This window comes from Hakea prostrata, chromosome 2 (assembly GCF_041222555.1).
Source record: "Hakea prostrata isolate BN-2017 chromosome 2, UWA_Hpros_2, whole genome shotgun sequence".
In the NCBI taxonomy this organism is placed as follows: Eukaryota; Viridiplantae; Streptophyta; class Magnoliopsida; order Proteales; family Proteaceae; genus Hakea; species Hakea prostrata.
This window is the reverse complement of record NC_142601.1, coordinates 57539382-57561205: the sequence shown is the minus strand read 5'-3', so window position 1 is coordinate 57561205 and position 21824 is coordinate 57539382. Positions and strand designations below refer to the sequence as shown.

At 41.3% G+C, this 21824-nt stretch overlaps 1 protein-coding gene across 2 annotated transcripts in view; it reads left to right on the top strand.

The window, feature by feature from the left end:
- Positions 1-21824, top strand: part of LOC149025170 (CBL-interacting serine/threonine-protein kinase 24-like) — a 59567-nt gene that overhangs the window by 18788 nt on the left and 18955 nt on the right. For both annotated transcript variants that reach the window (XM_089145398.1, XM_089145397.1), the window contains one exon: positions 14446-14571. In XM_089145398.1, coding sequence (XP_089001524.1) covers positions 14446-14571 — 126 coding nt within the window. The remainder of the gene's footprint in view (positions 1-14445; positions 14572-21824) is intronic.

The window sequence follows — 21824 nt, the reverse complement described above, 5'->3', positions numbered from 1 at the left end:
AACATACATAAATTTGGAAGCAATCTAACATGATTTAAGGCACAAATGAAACAAAAATAAAAAATGAGGAAGTTGGTTACTCACCTTGTGATGAGACATATATTCTAGTTCTTGCATGATTTTATTATTGATTAGGGTTTTGAGGAAAACCCTATAAGTTCTTTTGTTCTCTTCTCTCTCCACAAGAAAGAGGTATGGTAAAAAGACGAGGAGATTGGAGAAGGCTTCATCACTCTGCAGATTTGGCATTCAAGGTTTGCATCAATCTTCTTCAATATACATCTGGTGTAAGGTAATGCCCAATACTTTCTAAATTTAATATTGTAAGATTTGAGAAAATGCACAAATGGAGGAGCAAATCAAGTGTTTGAACGAAATGGAATACTAGAAATTAGGTGTAGAAGGGGATGAAAGCGCAAGAGAAATCAGCAAAAATTTCCAAAGGAGGTCAAATTGCAGAGGGTGATATCGCTCGATAGGTTGAAATAGTGTCGATAGGTCGAAAAGTGGCTCGGTTTGGACACTTTATAAGCTGTGTAGGTAACATTTCGGCCCGATACCATATCGGGCCGATATTTATATCGGTCGATACGAAACGATATGGATACTTTCTGTTCCGACTACTACATTTCGTTTCGAATTCAAAAAATGCAGACATATCGATCGATATTTTGACCATATCGATTGATTTTTGTTCCATGAGTCAAAATACCCCATGTGACTAAGGCATCTTTCCAAAAACTTCTGTTACTTAGATCCACTGTGTCATTCTTTAAATCTTATCATCTGGTATTCTTGCTTGACTTCTATTACTATAATTTTCTGTATACCAAACTGCCAAAGTTTAAAGTCACAACTCATTAGACTTTTAACTTCCATCTAGTGTCATGAATACAAGCTATATTAACGCTTTTCCTCATAACATCTGTCAATTCTAGACTCTTACCTATTAAAAAATTCAATGTTTTAGAATGCTAATATATTCCAATAACTATGACTAGGTTAAATTACAAGATATCAATTCAAAACCAACTCAACTAGCACCACCAAAGGGCCCAAACAGGAACCACGAAGAGTCCGAGGGGGTTCGATGAAGCCCTAATGTAACTCCGGTGTCCCCCTCTGTGTTCATGGCCGCCCCTGTTTCCTTCCGGTGACCCCCTCATGGCTCCCCCTTCCCCACTCCCCTCCTCCTCTCCTCCCCTGCCCACCTTTCCCCCTCTGCCCCTCCCAAGCCTTGGAACTCTCTATTCTCCAACCAACACAATCCTTCCTCCACTGACCTTGACCTTTCTTTCATTCCCTCCACCTCAAATGACCCTTGTCCGGTTGCTCATTGCCCCTCCGCCTCCACCGCTGCAAGTATCCAAAGATGGTCCTCTGCTTTCCTTGGCCAGTTTCTTGGCCCCCCTCCCCCATTCGCCATTCTGAAAGCTTCACTCACCAAACAATGGAAAGCCCAAGGAATGCTGGACATCCGACAAATTGATTCTGGCATTTTCGTATTCACAATCGATTCCCCTGAATGCCGCTCTCGTGCTCTTGAAGGCTCCCCATGGTTCGTAGGAAAATCACCCTTATTCCTTAAACCCTGGACTCCTTCGCTCCCACTCTGCAGGGTCAACTTCAGCTCTCTTCCCCTGTGGATCAATTTGCCAGGACTTCCGCTCGAATTTTGGAACTCTGATTGTCTAAGTAGAATAGGTTCTGCACTTGGAAAGCCTCTGCGCACTGATGCGAAAACATTGAATTCCTCTCGTCTCTCATACGCGAGAATCTGCTTTGAATTTTCTGCTGCAAAAGATCTGCCGTCAAATGTCACCATTGCTGATGACCTTGGCCTTAAATATTGCCAACTCATCGTTTTTGACTGGATCCCTTCTCGTTGTGACCATTGTTCCACTTTCGGTCACGCCTCTAATGATTGTTCCTTTGCGACTCATCCACATGCGAAGACCACCGTTCCTGTTCACTCTCTGCCATCTGATGATTCAAGACTCTCCACCGAAGCCCTTTTAAAAATGAAGTCTATTGACGCTCTTGAGTTGGTTTCGGTTCCTGCTTCAATCACCACTTCCACCGCCGCTGCAACTCTGCCGTCGGCTGCCGGACACACAACTCCGGCAACCAGTACTTACCGAAGAAGAAGAAGAAGGAATAAAGCTGATGCCTTACCTGCTGCTCTGGTCACTGTCTCGAAAGCCGTCATCCCCTCAGACGAAGACCAATCAAAATCGAATGCTATACCTGATAGTTACTCTGCGGATGAGGACTTTGAAGCGCCTGAGATTCCTACTCCTGATGAAGCTGCTGCCACTGATAGAGCCCCAGATCGATAAACTGAGGTACCTGTTTCTTGCTCCGTTGACGCTCAGTCACCGTTTTTCCCAATTGATGATAATTGCAACACCCTGACCATGAAAGAAGTTTCGCCCAGAGCTAATTGCATCCCATAGACGTTGAATAACCTAATCCCTATCTCTCCTTCTAAATCGATTTTACCCTCTCCTTCTCTCCAGCTGGGGCCCACCTCAAATATCTCTTCCATTATACAGCTGGGTGCTGCTCCAAAACTATCAACTACTCCCCACCGTCTTTTGGCCCATCCCCATATTTCCCACATTATCAAACCTCCCTCTCATGGGCCGAAGCCCATTAACACTTTAACCCCTTCTTTTGGGCCTCTGAACCGTAGACCTAGGTCCAAACGATCTTTGCCTCCCAAAGACAAGCCCAACTCTTCTAATGGGCTTTTTCAGCCTTTGTCCTCAGTCCATTCCAACTCTAAAAACACTAGCACCGAAGCCTTAAACCTGCCTACAGCCAACCAACCCTCAACCTTGCCAAATGAACCTTCTTCCCCCTTCCCTGCACCCTCTATTGGCCCTAATACATCTGAAATCACTACCCATGGGAACCCCCTCTTATGTGAGACTATGTCTAGTTCGCCCCATCAACTTGCTTCTTGACCCCTTTTTTTTATGTTATATGTCTGATTGTATTGTGTGGAATGTTAGAGGTTTAAATAATATTGCTAAGCAAAGTGAAGTCAAGAAATTTCTCTTGGATTCTAAAGCAAATTTTTGTGCCCTTCTTGAGACTCATGTCCAAGTTGAGAACTCCCATCGGATTGCCAGTTTCTTAGTCCCTTCCTAGTCCTTCCTTTCCAATTATTCCCATAATTCTAATGGTAGAATCTGGATTCTCTAGAACCCTTCTTCTCTTAATATCACCCTCATCGACTCTTCTACCCAATTCATGCATCTCTCCTTGTCCCATCCTAATTCCAATTCCAACCTCTTCCTTACTATTGTCTACGGTTTCAATCGGGCTGCTAAGCGTGCCCCTCTATGGGCCTCTATTCGTTCTCTTTCCTCCGCTCTCGTAAATCACTCTTGGGGTGTGGGGGGGGATTTTAATATTGTTTGTTACTCTCATGAGTGAGTGGGTGGTCGCCGGCCTAACCCTTTAGCGGTTGAGGATTTCAATTCCTGTCTTGATGATTCTTGTATCACTGATCTCCGATGGTCAGGCCACTCTCTTTCTTGGCATAACCATAGGATTGGTATGGATAGGATTGCTTCGAAGCTCGACCGCTTCCTTGTCAACCATCAATGGCTCTCCTCCTTCCTTGATTCCCACGCTTCCTTCTCCCTGCAGGCCTCTCAGATCATTCTCCCTGCCTAGTCCATATCTTCTCCCTCTCTTCCTTCGGTCCCAAACCATTCAAATTCTTTGATATGTGGACCTCCAACCCGTCTTTCCTCGACACGGTCAAGGAAGCTTGGGAGAAGCCTATTCATTGCCATTCCCTTCCCCTCATTAGCTTTGCCCGTCGGCTCAGGAATACCAAGGATGCTCTCCGTCGTTGGAACCTCTCCACGTTTGGAAACATCCCCTCTAGGGTTTCTGATTGCCGCTCTCATCTCTTGCAAATCCAGGCCAATCTCCAAACTGACCCCCTCAATCCTTCGCTTGCGGATTGTGAGAGACTTCTCTCTTCTGAACTTTCCTCTTTGGTCTCTATTGAAGAGAACTTTCTCCGCCAAAAGGCTAGGATTAAATGGCTCCAACTCGGAGACTCCAATTCGGCTTTCTTCCATCGTTCCCTTAAAGCAAGAAATAACTATAATTCTATCCCAGCTCTCCTCTCGAGCAATGGATCTTGGATTCTTGACCCTCCGGAGATCAAAGCTGAGGTTGTCTCCTTCTCCAATCTCCTTTCTCCTCCTTGCTCTTCTCTCCCTCCGCGCCCCGGTTTGATTAACAAATTTGTTAGTCATCAAGATCTCCCCTCTCTTCTCCATTCCATCCCATGATGAAATTCTTCAGGCCATTTGTTCCCACAAACCAAATCGTGCCCCTAGCCCTGATGGTTTTAGTATGGGGTTTTACTCCAGTGCTTGGAACCTCATTGAGGATGATCTTATTATGGCTATTCGCAGTTTCTTCCTCAATCCCTCTCAGCTCTCTTCTGTCAACCAAACTTTTCTCTGTCTCATCCCCAAAAAGGCAGGCGCCTCCTCCCTTTCTGATTTTCGCCCCATCTCCCTCTGTAATCTCTTATACAAGTTCATCTCTAAAATCCTAGCGAATCGGCTCAAAAAGATTATGCCTAACCTGGTTAGCTCGAACCAGTCCGCTTTCATTTTCGGTCGTAGCATCGTGGACAATATCCTTCTTTGTGCTGAGATTGTCAGGGGGTTTGATAGAGCATCCCACTCCCCTGCAGCTCTCCTCAAAGTTGATCTCCTCAAAGCTTTTGACTCTATTCGCTGGGATTTTATTAGTGATGTTCTGTTAGCTATGAGATTCCCCCCTTCTTTTATCCAATGGATCGAGATTTGCATTTCCACCCCTTTCTTTTCTATCATTACTAATGGCTCGCCGGCGGGATTTTTTCCCTCTAGTGTTGGTATCCGCCAAGGCTGTCCCCTCTCTCCCTTTCTCTTCTCCCTGGCTTTAGAGGTTTTATCCCGTCTTCTTCAAGCCAAGACTGATCAACTCCTGATTTCTCCCATTCCTAAGTGTAAAGCCATCAATTTGACTCATCTTGCTTTCGCCGATGATCTCATGATCTTCTCTAAAGCTGACCCCAGATCCATCTCCACTATCACCTCTACTCTCTCCTTCTTCGAGTCTTTATCTGGCCTGAAAGTCAACATTGATAAATCTTCTCTTTTTTTGTTTGGAGTCTCTGAGCCCCTTCGTTCGACCCTTCTGAATATTTATGGGTTCAAGCCAGGTTCCTTCCCAGTTATCTACCTTGGTCTCCCTCTCATCCCGGGTAGGCTTACTCGCCATCACTGCTCCCCTATGTTGGATAACATCCGCAAAAGTCTCCAACTTTGGAAAAGCCGGCTTCTCTCCTTTGCTGGTAGGGTTGAGCTCATCAGATCTGTGCTCCAATCTTCTTACCTTTACTGGTGGGGCATTTTCCCGATCCCTAAAGCCATCTCATCTGCTATGGAATCTCTCTTCTGTGCTTTCCTCTGGAAGGGCCAGGATTCATCCCGCTTCCTTCGCCCCATAAGCTGGTCCAAGGTTTGTCGGCCCAAATCCGAAGGGAGCCTAGGAATTCGTAGGATTCAAGATGTCAATGCCGCTGCTTTGCTTAAACTCATTTGGAAAATCATCACCAAGGATAATTCTATTTGGGTCAATTGGGTTCACTCATACCTTCTTAAATCCAACTCTTTCTGGATTGTCTCTTGCCCCTCTTATCCCTCTTGGACTTGGAGGAAGCTCCTCCTTCTCCGTCCCCGAGCTCTTTCCGCCATCACCTCCCACATCTCCTCTGGCTCCTCCACCTCTTTCTGGCAAGATCCGTGGCATCCGATGGGTATTCTCCTCTCGCTCTTCCCCCCCCCCCCCACACCGTCTATGAAACCCGAATTCCCAAATCCACTTTGCTTTCGGAGTTTATCTCCAATGGTTCTTGGGTTTCTTCCCTGCATCATAGTCTCACGCAAGTTTGGAGTTCCCTCCCCCCCTATTTACCCCCTCCTTCATGATACTATCATTTGGTCCCCTACTTCCAAATCCTTTACCTCGGCTTCGGCCTGGAACCTCCTTCGCTCCCCCTCCCCTGCCCCTCCATGGCCACCCCTAGTATGGTTTAAAGGCCACATCCCCAAACATTCTCTCACTCTTTGGAGAGCCTTAAACCTAGCCCTACCAACCCAGTCTTTCCTTATTTCCCGCCACATCCCTGTGAACCCAAAGTGTATCCTGTGTTGGAATGGTATTGAGGACACTGAGCATTTGTTCTTTACTTGCCCTTTATCTAGTGTCCTGTGGAGGAAAGCCCTGAGTTATATTTGGCCCCGTTCCCGTCGCTCATTTGGGTTTACCCGTGACTAGTCTTGGATTCTGAGCAAATTCGCAGGTACCTTTATTTGTGATCGTATTGGCAAGCTCGTCTTTGGTGCCACAGTCCACCATCTATGGTGGGAGCGTAATCTCAGGCGCTGGAACTCCAAATCCCGCTCTATCGATTCCATTTGGAATGCTATTTATTTTTATGTTTCAGCTAGGATTTCTTCCTCTCCCCTCCCCCCGGTTGTTGATTCCCCAAGGAACAGGCTTATTGTTGTCTCCTGGGGGATCAACTCCCAAATCCCCACCGCTAGCTGACTCGAGCTTGTGATTTTGTTTTGTTTTGTCTCTTTAATAGATTATTTATTCATCCAAAAAAAAAAATTCCAATAACTCTGGACTCTAACTCCAAAAACTCATAAAAGGTCCAAGGTTAACTATTCCAGGATAAGATGGTGGAACTTGAAAGGAGAGTACTCGAAATCCTTCGTTAATGACGTAGTCAAACAAGGAAAGTGGAATTTTAAGGGGGATACTAATGTGATGTGGAATGAGATGGCTATGTGTATCAAGAAGGTGGCTAAAGATGTCCTAGGTGAATCAAAAGGAAAGCTCCATTCTTATAGAGAGACTTGGTGGTGGGATAGTGAGGTTCAAGCTGCCATTAGGAATAAGAAAGCTAGTTTTAAGACATGGCAAAGAACTAAGGATGTTGAGGATCTTCAAAGGTATAGGTTGGATAAAAATGAAGCTAAGAAAATTGCAGGAAAAGCAAGGGAAAAGAAGTATGAAGAGTTATACAATAAGTTGTGTTCGAAACAAGGGGGAAAATCTATTTATAAGATAGCTAAATGAGGGATATGAAGAGAAGAGATCTTGACCATTTTAGATATACTAAAAATTGAGATGGTAAAGTATTAGTATGTGATGAGGACATTAAGAAAAGATGGGAAATCTATTTCTCTAGTTTACTAAATTAGCATACTTCAAGCACTTATGATTCGGACAATTACACCTTTCACCAAAGCACCAATTTTCGAACTTATATACGTAGAATTTTGATGTCCAAAGTAAAAGAAGCACTAAGGAGGATGAAACTCGGCAAGACACAAGGTCCTGATGAAATCCCAATAGAAGTATGGAAGAGCTTAGGAACCCATGGACTAGTTTGGTTGACTAAGTTGTTTAATAAGATTATGAGCATAAGGAAAATGCTAGATGAATGGAGGAAAAGCGTTATGGTTCCAATTTACAAAAATAAAGGAGATATTCAAAGCTGTAATAACTATAGTGGCATTAAATTGATGAGCCATACTATGAAATTATGGGAGAGAATAATTGTAACCCATTTGAGACACTTAACCACAATTACGGAGAACCAGTTTGGGTTTATGCCGGGAAGATCTACAACGGAGGCTATTTACCTGATTAGGAGACTTATGGAAAGATATAGAGAATGTAGGAAAGACCCTCATATGGTATTTATTGGCCTAGAAAAAGCTTATGATAGAGTCCTTAGAGCGTTAATTTGGCTAGTACAAGAGAAAAGAAGTGTTGCAAGTAAATATGTAGATATACTTATGGATATGCATAATGGTTCGGTGACAAGTGTAAGAATGACGGGGGGACAAAGTAATGAATTCCCAATTACAGTTGGGCTTCATCAAGGATCAACTTTAAGCCCATATCTATTTGCACTTGTAATGAATGAATTAACTAAAGACATTCAATATGAGGTCCCCTGGTGTATGTTTTTTGCTGATGATATTGTGTTGATTGATGAGACTCAAGTGGGGATTATTACCAAATTAGAATCATGGAGAGTAGTTTTGGAATCAAAAGGCTTTAAACTAAGTAGAACGAAGACAAAATATCTAGTTTGTAACTTTAGTCATGATCGGCTTGACGATGAGGTAGTGGTACTTGACGATAAGGAGATTCCTCAGAGTGATTGTTTTTGGTACCTAGGTTCAATCATAAGTAAAAGAGGTGATTGAGAGGATGATGTTTCCTAAATAATTAAAATAGGGTGGATGAAGTGGAGAGGTGCGTCTGGGATCTTGTGTGATCAGCGTATTCCATTAAAAGCTTAAAGGAAAATTTTATAGGACCTTTGTTTATCCAACTATGACATACGGTGGAGAGTGTTGGGCTGTTAAAAAGAATCATATAAATAAACTCAATGTAGCAGAAATGAGGATGCTAAGATGGATGAGTGGCAAAACTAGGATGGATGAGATAAGGAATGATCATATTAGAGTTGGTTTGGCAGTTACTCCCATAAGTGATAAGCTTCGAGAAAGTCATTTGAGGTGGCACGGCCACGTACAACGGAGACCTATAAATGCCCCTGCATGGAGGAGTGATATAATCCAGATTGAAGGAACTAGAAGAGCTAGGGGTAGACCTACGATAACCTTAAGAGAAGTGGTAAGAAAGGATATGCATAGCTTAGGCCTTGTATCTAGCATGGCCTTGAACAGAACTAATTGGGAGGCAAGAATCCATGTAGCCGACCCCATTTAGTTGGGACAAAGCTTATTGTTGTTGTTGTTGTCTAGACTCGCTTCTTTACTTGCATGTGTCCTTAATGCAAGAACCCTTACCTACTTCTTACCACATCCGGGCTTTGATGCAGCTTGCGTACTCATAGGGGGTGCAAGAGCTAAGTAAGAGGGAGAGTATGGGAACAAAATCTAGAAGAAAATAGGAAAAACATTTTTGTATTTTTTCTGAGTGCTTGTTAAGGTCTTTCTCTATCTTATGGTGTCTAGTCATTTATACTGAATTTGTTTGATAGAATCCTAGTTTTTTGAACATGCCCAACTAGGGTTTCTTCGAGTACTATTGTTGTGATTACTGGAGGAATGATGATCTGCATTTTGTGAAGAAAAAGTCCACTTGAAATGTTTATCAACTGTGCTAGATTTCCTGTTACGTCACCTGCAGGAGAGATTTCTCTCTATTGCATCAGGGAGGGTTTGATCTTGTTGTGGTATTTTGGTGGTGTTGCTATATTATGCTCGTTTGGAAAGTCAAGGATAGTTAGAAATCAAGAATGATGATAACAAGCAAGGAAAAGGAGGAAGCAGATGAAGGAGAGGAAAGGAGATGAGAAGAAGAGAAGAGACAAAGCAATTTTGGAAGAAGGCAAATCATGGATTAGCATAGTGATTCATTCACCTATTTCATTCAACTTAGAAGTGTTACAGATTACACAAGACCTCCCTAGGGAAGTGAAAGATAAAAGACAAAGGGAACTACAATTTAACATGACTTCTAATAGACATGTGACATAACTATTGTGAAATCCCCTAGGATTCTAACCCAAAATCCATTTTTGTAGGTCCGAGAACCCGGAATGCTGGTAGAACTTTAGAAGACAGTTGTGGGCCATCCAAGTAGAGATCATTGGATCAAAATCAGAACCAATGGATGTAGATTGTGAAGATGAAAAATCTGGTGTTGTACTATGTTTTATAAGGAGATCTGACATGAACATGGATAGACTGGGAAGGTGGATTAAGACTTCACAGACGATGTGTTTGGAAGGTCCCCAAGTTCAGGTAAGACCTTCTAGTAATGTGTGCAAAGTGGTGAGACAATGCCACGAAGCAACCACTTTAAGAAACCCCTCTTGGCGGAATTTTGGGGGTGGGGTTGCCTCGGGCGACCACCCCTGGTGTCTAGGAGTGGAAAAAGGAAAAATTGGGTTAGAAGCCATTTCGGAGGAGGAAGTTCCTTAACTAATCTGAAAAGTTATCCATGATTTGTTCCGCAAAATTGAAGGTAAGTTACTCTCCTAACTACTTGAATCATCGCTTTTGAGGAAACCTTAACCTTGATTGGATATAGCGATATGAGTGGTTTTGTCACTCTAAGTTGCTGAATTTTCCTTCAAGGGAAGATCTCTGAGAAAGCTTAGATTAAGATCTTTTAATTTTATTGTTGGATTTGAGATCTAGTATTGTTTATAGTAGTTAACCATGTTTGGGGAAGGTTTTGAGAACCCTTGGGTGATCTGGAATTCGTTTGAAGTAAGAAAATGAAGCCGACGGAAACCTCGTCTGGTTGCTGTCCGCCCATCCAATAGGGATCACCCAAGGGGGTTACCCCAGGTGACCCCCCCTCTGTTTGAAGCAACCACCCTCCGGGTTGATTGGTGGGGCCCCCAAGGCAACCACTTCCCTCTTGTTTAGGTTTTTAACCCAGGTTTAAGGCATGACTTTCTGATGTAATTCTAACCTACATCATAAATTATTTAGGCTATTTTGGGACGTGTTAAGCCATCATTTGGTATACTTTTGAAAGGCTATATTCTACTTATCAGGTGAGGGAATTCAACCATGTATGCATATGTTTAAAGCATGATTTACTATTAAATGTCCATAATGTGCAATGTAATGTATCTATGTGTTCTTTTACTCTTAAATGAATCTGAAATTATCTAGAATCATGCTTTATCTATAATTTGCTGAATCATGGTGTGCTATACCAAGTGTTGCATGGACATGACTTGGGGTTGTGGCTTGACCATTGCTCTTGGTACCATAAAGTGGACATGTAGTTTACGATGTATATTTAGGGAATCTACTTTTAAATGGCTAGGAAAAACTGCATCATGTCGTTATCCCATTGGCGGGGGTATTGAGGCCGAGTGACCCGTGACAGCGGTGTTGAGTTGGTGGGCACCTAAGACCGGCAGCTAACTCGTGAAGGGACACAACCGCCCGTGGGGGCCATTCATTGGTAAGGTTGTATATGGTGTGGTTGGGCTCGTAGGCACTCAAGACCGGTAACCACCTCGTGAGAGGACATGAGAGCTTCCCCCCCATTATATATGATGACCAATAGGGTTAAGGAGAGACGTAGTTAGAGTTAGTCAGAGTCATAGGATGTGTTAACATTAGATAGGCAAAGATTCTGAACCGAGTTGGTCGGTGCCATAGGGGAGGTATCTGAACCTAGAACGATGTGATTAAGTAAATGACTTTGCATTAGGTTAGGTGTTTCCTTGCCACATTCCAGTTCTCATGCAAATGATCATGGTGAGAGAGTGTGGCATTTTTCCCCAACCATGGTCGATCAGTAGATTGATATCCCTATACCTTGGTCATGATGCCCAGTTCGGTCGGAGCCATTGGGGTTTGTGTGGGACTACCCAAAGGAGGCTAGTGGCGTACCTTAATGTGTGTTTACCTAGTTGAAGACTTGTATGGCTAGAGTTTAGGTACATCACTGCATTGCATATCATTATATCATAAATCATTTTCTTATGTTCTTGAATATGTGAATATATGTTGTTGAGTGTCTCGCTGAGTTCTGTGGAACTCATCCCTCATGAAATTTTCTTTTTAGACTGCTTTGTAGGTTACGAGGGAACCATTTTACCCGAGAGTTTGATGATGGGGGAAAAGTATGATAAACCAACAAGAGTGGACTCTGAGGCACATAGAGACTCATGCGCTTGTCTGGATTGCTCCTATGGAGTCCAACCCTAATGAGCATTAAGAGATCGTGTTTGGGGGAGTGTGGTGGCTCTGATAGCTATAGTTTATATTTTCTTTTGTTTAGTTAGACTGTACTGAGACTTTTAGGGAGAACCTTGGAACAGATGTAATCTTTCAGTTTTGATCACGCTTCCTTTCATTTTGAGATTCTATTGAGACTCCTTGGTACTTGACATCATTAAATTAATGGATTTGCTATTCTTTTGCTTATGATTATGTTATTATGTGGATTGGTTTGTGATTTTACGGTGAACCTGATCTTGTGATTGTGGATCACTCCTCGGGTATTTGGGTGGATCGATACCGGCTGGGCAGATGTGACAACTATCCTTATTATTACATAGCAGCCAACACTTATAACAAGACAATCATTGTGAATACGGTATTGAGGACTGATCCTTCTTTTTCCCTCCTTCTCAAATACAAATAAAAAAACTCATTGGCACTAAGCGTGAGGGAATGCTATACACGTTTGGTAATTTCTTCTCCAACCAGTATAAAAAATCCCATTGAAGCAACTAATCCCATGCATATTGTATTCACATTTGGTGGCATAAATTGCATAGTATCATATATAGCCATTCTAGGTATTACCGATCCACCGGGAGAGTTTATAAATAAATATAGACCTCTAGTATCATCTTCTATACTGATATATACCATGAGACTAATAAGTTGATTCGAGATGTCACTATTAAATCTCATGTTCTAAAAGAAGTAAGATTTTGTGATGAAGTCGGTTGATTAAGACAAATAGAGTATCCTTTAGGAACCGTACATTCTTTCCATTTATTGGTTCATGCTTTCTCTGTTTCAGTAAAACCTTGATATTTTGGGAGATATATCATGAACCTTATGTCTTGTGGGTTTATCATTGTGTATTTTTGGAGGCATATTCTACTACACTGGAGTGGCTATGGTCAAAGTTTTAGACCTAATAGACAAATATAACCCTATTTGATTTTACGATTTCTTTGTAGGTTCCTTGCCTCCAATCGAGGTTATACACTTATACTTGACATAAGGTCCAAGCCATACATGTTTTTTCTCGCTCCTATTAAGGTTATTTTAGGTCTACGCCTAGCTATTTTAGTTCCTTCAATTTAGATTAATTTTATCCTCCATGCTAGATAACTCAAGGGCCTCCATTGAACATGGCATGCCACCTCAAACGACTTTCTTTTAGGTTATCATGTATTTGAGCTACTTCCAAAACCATGTATAATATGATCATTCCTTTACTCTTCCTAGTTTTTCTCCTTGTCCCAAACCAGGCCAAACATTGTTTCTGTTGTGGGGATGGTGAGCCAATTCATGCATGATTCATATTCAGCTCATATGAAGGCTGTTACCAAAATCCTGTAGTATTTGAAGGGAACTCTGAAAAAGGAATACTTTTGTCACCCATTGATAATCTAAGGATATAAGCATATATTGATGCAGATTGGGCTAGGTCTCCTGATAGGAAGTCAATTTCAGATTATTGTACCTTTGTTGGAGGTAATCTAGTTACTTGAAGGAGTAAGAAACAGAATGTGGTAGCTTTATCCAATACAGAAGCTGAATATAGAGCTATAGTTCATGGAGTTTTTGAGCTACTGTGGTTGAAATGTCTACTAGAAGATATTGGAGTTCAATTTTCAAGCCATATGATGTTGTATTGTGACAACAAGGCTGCCATTAGTATTGTCAATAATCATGTGCAATATGATCAAACTATGCACATTGAAATTGACAAATTTTTTGTCCAAGGAAAGCTGGAACAATGGCTGATCTGCATGCCTTTTGTGAGGTTTGGAGATCAAGTGGCTAATATTTGTAGCAAGGGTTTGAAGAAAGGAGTTTTCCTTCCTATTGTAGGCAAGTTGGGCATGACTAACATCTAGGCCTCAGCTTGTGGGGGAGTGTTGTTAGTTCAGTTCTATTAGGAATTTTGGTTTATGTAATTTTCTATTTCTTGTTGCCCAAGTATGGATATTTATGTAATAGTGCTCTTGTCACTTCATTATAAATAAAGGGCTTGGGATTACACTGATCCATTCAAGCCATTCTACCACATTCGACTTTCTCAACAAAGATAAGCTGACTTTTTGTAGCAAAGCAGCTGCAAAAACTCTTAACTACATCTTTAATCTGTCTTTCATCCAATGTCAAGCAAGACTTGTTTTGGACGCATGTAGTAGAACAAGATATAAGTTTTTTTAATTTGAGGATTTAAGGTTTCCTGGTGATGGCTATGCTGAAGATGGGACCTTGTGGCCCTTGCATTTATAATAAGAGTGATGTCTCTTCATTCTGGGTCTTTGCCATGTATGTTCAACAGAACTGGAATTGCCTCATACCATATTTAAGCCCTATTAAACTGGAGGAGCACTTATTGCAAAGCAGCTGCTAAATTGTAACCACATCTTTAAATCTTCCAACCAATTTTAAGGAAAACTTGTTTGGAGATGCATGTAGTAGACCAAGATATAGGTTTTGTTAATTTGAGGATTTAAGGTTTTCCTAGTGATGGCTGTGCTGAAGGTGTGACCTATTTCCTTGTGTGTAATAATTTTTTCTGTTCCACGTTGGTGTGGATTTTTATCTTTCCGTTAACTAACTTCTTGTCTTCTAGGTGCTGAGCCACCAGGGTTATGATGGTTCTGCTGCAGATGTCTGGTCCTGTGGGGTCATCCTCTATGTTCTAATTGCTGGATACCTTCCATTTGAGGAGACTGATCTTCCAACTTTATACAGAAAGGTACAATACTTTGTTTTTCTTTGCTGATATTAGATGGATCTAGGAAGAGCAAAGCACACTGTGTTCACACCGTGCAGTGATATAAATTTTGACATGCATGTTCTGTTGTACATGCTAGTGAATTCCTTTCTGTATCCAATCTTGGAAATGTGGGGACTTATACTAAGTCTTTTTTATTCTTTGCTGGTGTATGATGGGAATTTTATACTCAACAATGTTTTAGAATAGTGGTTTCATTCTAGACGTTACTTCCATGCAAAAGTTAGGAAACCATTAAAGGGTTGGAAGAAGTGAAGAGGGATCAACAAGGAATGAAGAACAAGTGTCTTTGGTTGGAAAAGATGAAGAGGGAAGAAAGGGAAGAGAGGAAAATGAGAGAAATGTTTGGAAGAGTGAAAATGGTGACCTATATATACATTACTTGCAATCTTCCACTAGCTACTATTGTTATCCTAAGGAGGTCAAAGGTGATAAGAACAGAAAACAGAATACAATTTAAGCTGAGTATACATAAACTAGGAGAGAAGCACCACAAATAAATGAGTAAACTATAACGCTCCTCCTCAAGTTGGATACTAGATACCAAGCATTCCCAGCTTGTAAAGAAGGGTATTGAACTGGTGAGGTATAAGGATAACTAGAAGACCTTTGGTGAAGATATTGGCCAGTTGATCATCGGTCTTTACAAAAGGAGTACAAACACACCTAGAGACAGTCATTTCTTTGATGAAATATCTATTAACTGCTATGTGCTTTGTTTGATTATGTTGGGGAGGATTGTAGGCAATGGTTATAGCAGCCTTGTTGTCACAACAATACAGCATACCGGCATACTTTCTGCAAAATCAAACCCCAACTCTTGTATAAGTATATTTTAACTAGATAAGTTCACATAGCTGATGAGCCTTGACTTGAAACTTCGCCTCTGCACTAGACCTGGCTACAATAGGTTGTGTTTTGCTCCTCTATGTAGCAAGGTTTCCCCCCAAATACGACAGCCTGATGTAGATCGCCTATCAAAAACTGAACTGACCCGATTAGCATCAGTAAAGCCTTCTAGCTTCAAATAATTGTGCCTAGCAAAAAGGAGTTTGTTTCCTAGAGAAGACTTCAAGTTCCTCATGCGCTAAACAGCATCCAAGTGGCCACTTTAGGGTGCAGGCGAAAATTGGCTCACTTCCAACTACGCAAGTAATTTCTCACCAAGGTAGAGAAAGGTATAGCAACTTCCAAAGTAATCTCTAATACTTTCCTGCATCTGTAAGAAGACCACAACTCTGACTTTGTGGTTTTTGTCAATTGGTAAGTCTGTTGGTTTGCAACCTAGCATCCTTGTTTTTTCCCTTCTTTGACATAACACTTTGATCCTGAGAGTATTTCAAGGTTCCAGTGTCTTTAATCTTGAATGTTGGGCTAAGTATGACTTCAGTGGTTCAGCTCAGCCTGTTAGTCTCAGCCCCATCATTCCCAATAACCTCAATGTCATCAACATAGATGCTAAGAGCTGTGTTAGTATTGTTACCTCACTGTATAAACCAGTGTGGTCAGCTTAACTATGGAAATATCTATTCCTTAGAGTGGTCTTCTAAACCTCTCAAACCAAGCTTTGGGAGATATTTGAGGCCATATAGTGCCTTCTTTAAGAGGCACACTTTCCCTTCAACAGATGGAAACTTGAAACCTGGTGGAGGTCGTATATATACTTCCTTGTCTAGGTCACTACGAAAAAAGGAATTCTTGACACTAGTTAGTACAATGGCCAGTCTTTGTTGGTCTCCACAGATTAAAGAAGTTCGATTGAGTTATCATTGGCATGTGGTGCAATTCTCTTGATAATCAATCCCGTAGATAAGGGTGTCAAAAAGTGAACTGAACGAGTCAAGCCAAAGTTACCTGAACCTTGACAGTTCGTGTTTTGGTTTCAGCTGTTTATAGCCATAGGATTCAATGTGGCTCGGGGACTTCAGGCTAGCCCAACCGAAAGAACCAAAAATAGTGAACTGAACAGAAATAAACCCGATGAACAACCTGATAAGACCCAAGTTAAAACCCTAGTAAATATACTCTGATTATACTCTTAAACCCCCCCCCCCAACCCCATTTTCCTCATTTCTGTTTCTGAAGTTCTCCCAAAGCCAGCATTCCTGTTTGAAAATGTAATAAAAGTTTACTGTAGAAGTGCAGTCCATTTGCCATTAATTTGAAATGCTTAAAATTAAATAAGCTTAGGTTCCCTAGACCTAACACATGGCACGTGCTAAACCTGGGCTGGAAATGGTTCTAATTCAGTTCCATAACAGGGCTAACCAACCCAAACACTGTTACCTGAACTGAAATCAACCCGAAACAAACCACAAATCGAAATCCTTATAGGTGCATTTTTGGTTTCATATATTCTTGCATTGAAACTGAAAAACCCAAACTGAGTGTGGCCCGTGCCGACCAATTGACACTGCTACCCATAGACTTGACTATATCCTTTGGCAACCAACCAAGTCCCGTGTCTTTCACACTCTTTCCATGTTACTGGCTTCTCAAGTAATATGAGTTGAATCTTGTAAGGGAGTTGTAGTGTGATCAGGATACAAATGGTAAAAATCATGATAAACTGTACCATATCCAATTGTTGCCCCTTTCGCTAGGTTCTTTAGAAAAACAATGGGCAGGAAAAAAGTGGATAACATCATAACACAATTAAGTTCCATGGTAAGACGGTGTGTAGAAAGTAACTTGGCACAGAGATATGGTACATGCAAAATGGAGGAAGAAAATGGTTGGGGTGCAAGAAATAGAGCTTTTACTAGAGTTGGTGATGTGAACACAAGGACCCCTGTCCCGAAACCTCAAGTGGGGCCCTCAGAATGGCTCCAAGAAACCCCCATGACCTGGTCAAACCCCTAGTTGAGGGTATTTTGGGCATTTCCCCCTTTTTCTAATTCTGAAATTGTTTCCAGAATATTTTAGAAGTTTATTTGAGTTTAAATTTATAAATTGAGTCAACTTTGGTCTGGTTTGAAGAGTTTTATCTTGATTCAAAGTTGTTTGTAAATCCTAAGTTATTTAAATTAGCATGTGCTTTTTAAGTTAAAGTTTAATTTAGTAGATTCCAAATCTAGGGTTGAGGTCTTTTAAGTAATTAGATTCCTGATGTAACCCAGGGTTTAGGGTTAGATTTCAGGATCTTCTAAGTGGAACCAACACTCAATTAGGATATCTTTTGGTGTTTCGGCTAGGATTTTAAAGGCCAGTAAGCTGCTGGGATTGTTATTTCAGGTCTGAAATTTACTCAGATTTGGAAACTCTAGTCCTTGGCCAATTGGGACTCAGTTAGGGTTAGGGGTTTTGGGAATGGGTTTCAGTTAGGGTTTAGGATGGGCCTAGGATAGGATGGGCCTAGGATTGTTGTTCAAACCTGCTGTGATTGAGTTACAGATTTGAAACAAAGTGATGTTTGAGGTTTAGCTTCGAAATTTTAATCCCAATACAACTAGGATTGGGTTAGGATGCTCAGAAGTTTTGGCCAGTGACTTTGCTGGTTTTATGTTTCAGATTTAGGACTCAGGGTTTTAGTTTAGGGTTTTATGAAGCTTCTAAAATTCTGCAAAAGTTGAAGGTTGAAGAAGACTTGCAGAAAATTTCAGATTAGGGTAAAATAGGTTGGATAAGTTAATTGGCTTAGAGGTTTTGTTCTAGGGTTGGTTGAGATTCTAGGAAAGGGGGAAAGGGCTCAAGAGGGACTGGGGTGGTGGGTTTAATTCAAGGTGAGGTGCTGCTTCTTGCACAGAAATCCGGGGGGGGCAGGGATGACCTATGGTTGCAAGGGGGAAGGTCTCTTAGTCTACGGGAAGTGGCTGGAATTGCAGGAAACTGAAGGGGGATAGTCTAAGGGCCGTTGGTACATGAACAGAGATTTCAAATCTCGGACAGAACGATAACCCGTTGGTTGTAAAATCTCTAGATCTGAATCTAGAGATCACCTTTCACTAACGTGATCGAGATTTATGGGTAGGGTGAACCGGTTTCAAAGGCTCTTGCCTTCCAATCCGCGTCTGTTTTTGGTGTTCCGTTTCATTCCACACCAACATCTAATTTCATTTTACTCCATGCTTGAAATCTATGTTTGAAATCTCTAATATTTGAATCTCCGCTCTGTACCACAGGCCCTAAGGGGATTAGCTGATGGGGGTGTAGAAACTAAACCAAACAAAAGACGGAAAGGGCTGTTAGAGATGCACAGAGAGAGAGAGAGAGAGAGAGAGAGAGAGAGAGGGGTTTGGGTGGGGTGTTTCACTTCCTTGTAGTTGAAGAACTGCAGAAATCTTCTTGTTTGGATGCTTGAAATAATGAAGAAAACCTTGAAGTTGAAGACATAATGCATAATACCAGCAGCAGGTCACCTTTCCAGGGATCCCACACTTCTCAAGTCAATTTTTCACACTTTGGTTTCATTCAATAATCAAGACTGATTACAATGCAAAAAGAGGCTATCTATAGCCTAAAATTAAAGATTTTGACTCAATCAAGGATCTCCTCACAGATGAGATCCAATTATAACTCAAACTGGACTCTATCAACACTTAAAAATGAATCAAACTACTACAAGATTCCAGTCCTTGGATCAGAATCTCTTACAGACATTTATTTGGGAATTGGGACTCAACAAACAACTTTAAACCAAACTTGGACTTAACTAAAATGGAACTATAAAATAAGGTTTCTTATAATTAAGAACCCTATCCTAACAACTCAACCTATCTGAAATGAACTGTAGCTCTTAAACAACTGACTCAAACAGAAAAATAAAGATAGATTCCCAACCCTTGGATTGAGGGGATTCTATCAAGACCCATGTTCAGCCCCAAAAGGGGGCTTGAAAATGACCAAAATACCCCTAGGGTATTCGGCCAGCTTTGAATGCCTTGTTGGGTCTGGTTTTTTGGTCCAATTTTAAGGGAGCCCAACCCAGGATACATCAATTCCATTTTAAGTGTTTTGGTCAAGAGGTGGGATCCTTGTCCATTAGGGAATCCCAACTCAAGTTATAGTCTTTTGAAGGCTATAAATAGCTAGTCATTGAATATAATTTTCAGTTTTGATTGAATATGGAATTTGAGTGTTTATTGCCAAGGTGGTGGCAGGTTTCCTTTGAGGGGGACCCTGCGGTTGTCTAATTGAGAGCATTCTGGTCATCAACATTCAATCCTAAAGTGCAGCCTTCAAGCATCAATTTCAGAAGGAGACTTCAGCTTCCAATCAACAGAATTTTCCAAGCAAGCAAAACCAAGTAAGTTCAGTCCCTGTTTCCCTAATCGCAGACCCCCCTCCCTTTCTTCCCTGTTTTCTGCGCATGGCAGACCAGCAATATCCCCATTCCTTCCTTACCCCCCCCCCCCCAGGCGACCCTGTTGAACCCCTCCCCACCCATCCCTGCCCTACAACCCTCCCCTTCCGCTCTCAACCCTCTCTGCATCTCTTAGACCCTCTTTTCTTGCGGCAGAAAAAAAAAAAAAAAAGAAAAGAACAGAAAAAAAAGATAGAAATGAGAGGAGATTGCAAGAAAGGGAAATCTTTACCTTTCAAGATCCAACCCATACCCATTACATCTTCATTCAGTTTGGGTTTGTTAAAACCCTACAACCTTCCCCATACCCAACTGCAGGTTTCCATTACCCTTCCCCATCTTCCCTAATAATATTTAAATATCCTACCACCTCGTAAACGATCCCCTCACAATCCTTAGTTTTTCCCTTTTTCCAAAACCCTTCTCCCATAATTTTGGATTGACCATAGCCATCCTTTTAATCATCCAAAAATTATTTAGTTTGTTTTCTACCAATCTTAGGCAAGCCATAATATTTTTACCTTTATCTGCTGGAAGATTCTGGGCAATCCTGAATTCTAGAGAATCTACCCAAGAAACCCCAAACCTAGAATTGAATTTACATCAGTTAGCTAAAAGAGATCCACCGGCCACTTGAACGTTGTCCTTACTCAAACGAGGGAGATGCAAAGATTTCAAGGTTGAGGAACGAGTCCTATGGTTAGAGGCCCTGGAACCAAGAACCTGGAGAGCTATATTGGAAAGAGGCCAGAAATATGCTTGATTGGCAAGATGGTAGGTTTCTGAAGTGGTAGGTACCACAGACAGAAGATGCACTACCCATTTGAGACATCATATGTTGGAGCTAAATCACATTTTGTTCTGCAAATATAGACAACTGCAAGTAATCTCAAGAGTTTCAGTTAAAATTACCCGAGCATGAGAACAAGGAGAATTAGTTCTTCCTCCTTTTCAGCTCCCTTGGGACATCCATGTAATTTCTGGCAAATCTCCAAAGTATGATGAGGACTGCCACAATAGTCACATGGTAGTAGAAGATAATTAGAACTAACTCTACTGTCTATGAACCAACACTGTCCAAAGGTGGAGAAGTATTTGGTTGGTAAAGAGAGCAAACCAAGGAGATGGCAACGCTTAAAGCGTCGTTATTGGGTATTTTGTCAGTCATGTAATTTTAAGAGATATATCATGTCATATCATATTGGAACATACCAGTTGGTGTAGAATTACATGGAAATGTTCAAAATAAACAGAACAAAACACTAGAAATGACCAATATGTGGTCAACTTTATCATGCATAAATACTTAAGAAGAATATATAGCACTGAAAATCTGATGTAGATGTAGGGCATGCATGTATCCTGCAAGTATTGGAGTTGATTTTAGGAAGAAAAAGGGCCCAAAAAAATAAAAACAAAGCTTCACAAATGATTTTTTTTTTTGGGGCCGGGGGGGAGCGTGGATTTGAATAGGTCCTTTCAGATTTCAACATTAATGTATCCACATGCTTAATTACCCAAATGCATGGATTTGCAAAAAAAAATAATAATAAATAAATAAAACAAGGTTTTTCAAAATTTAGCTTTTCTTTCAAAACCCCCTTCGATCGTTCGATGGTCACTTGTTGGATGGTACAAATGTGCAGGTTTCTCCATTGTTTGAGGCATTTTCAAGCCTTAGATAAGAGCCTAACAAGATTTGTAGAAATAGCAAGCTAGAAGAGGAGATTTTGGTGGTTTTCATTATGGTGTATGGTCCTCTCTTTTTTTTTTTTTTTTTTTTTTTTTTGGGGCCTACGGATTTAGCCTAAATATGTCAAGCATGTTGGCATTGCGTTGTGATGGATCCCTAGCAAATGATAGGGGCCTTCCTATGGAAGACTAATTGAAAACATAGGAGGCACCCTGGTCC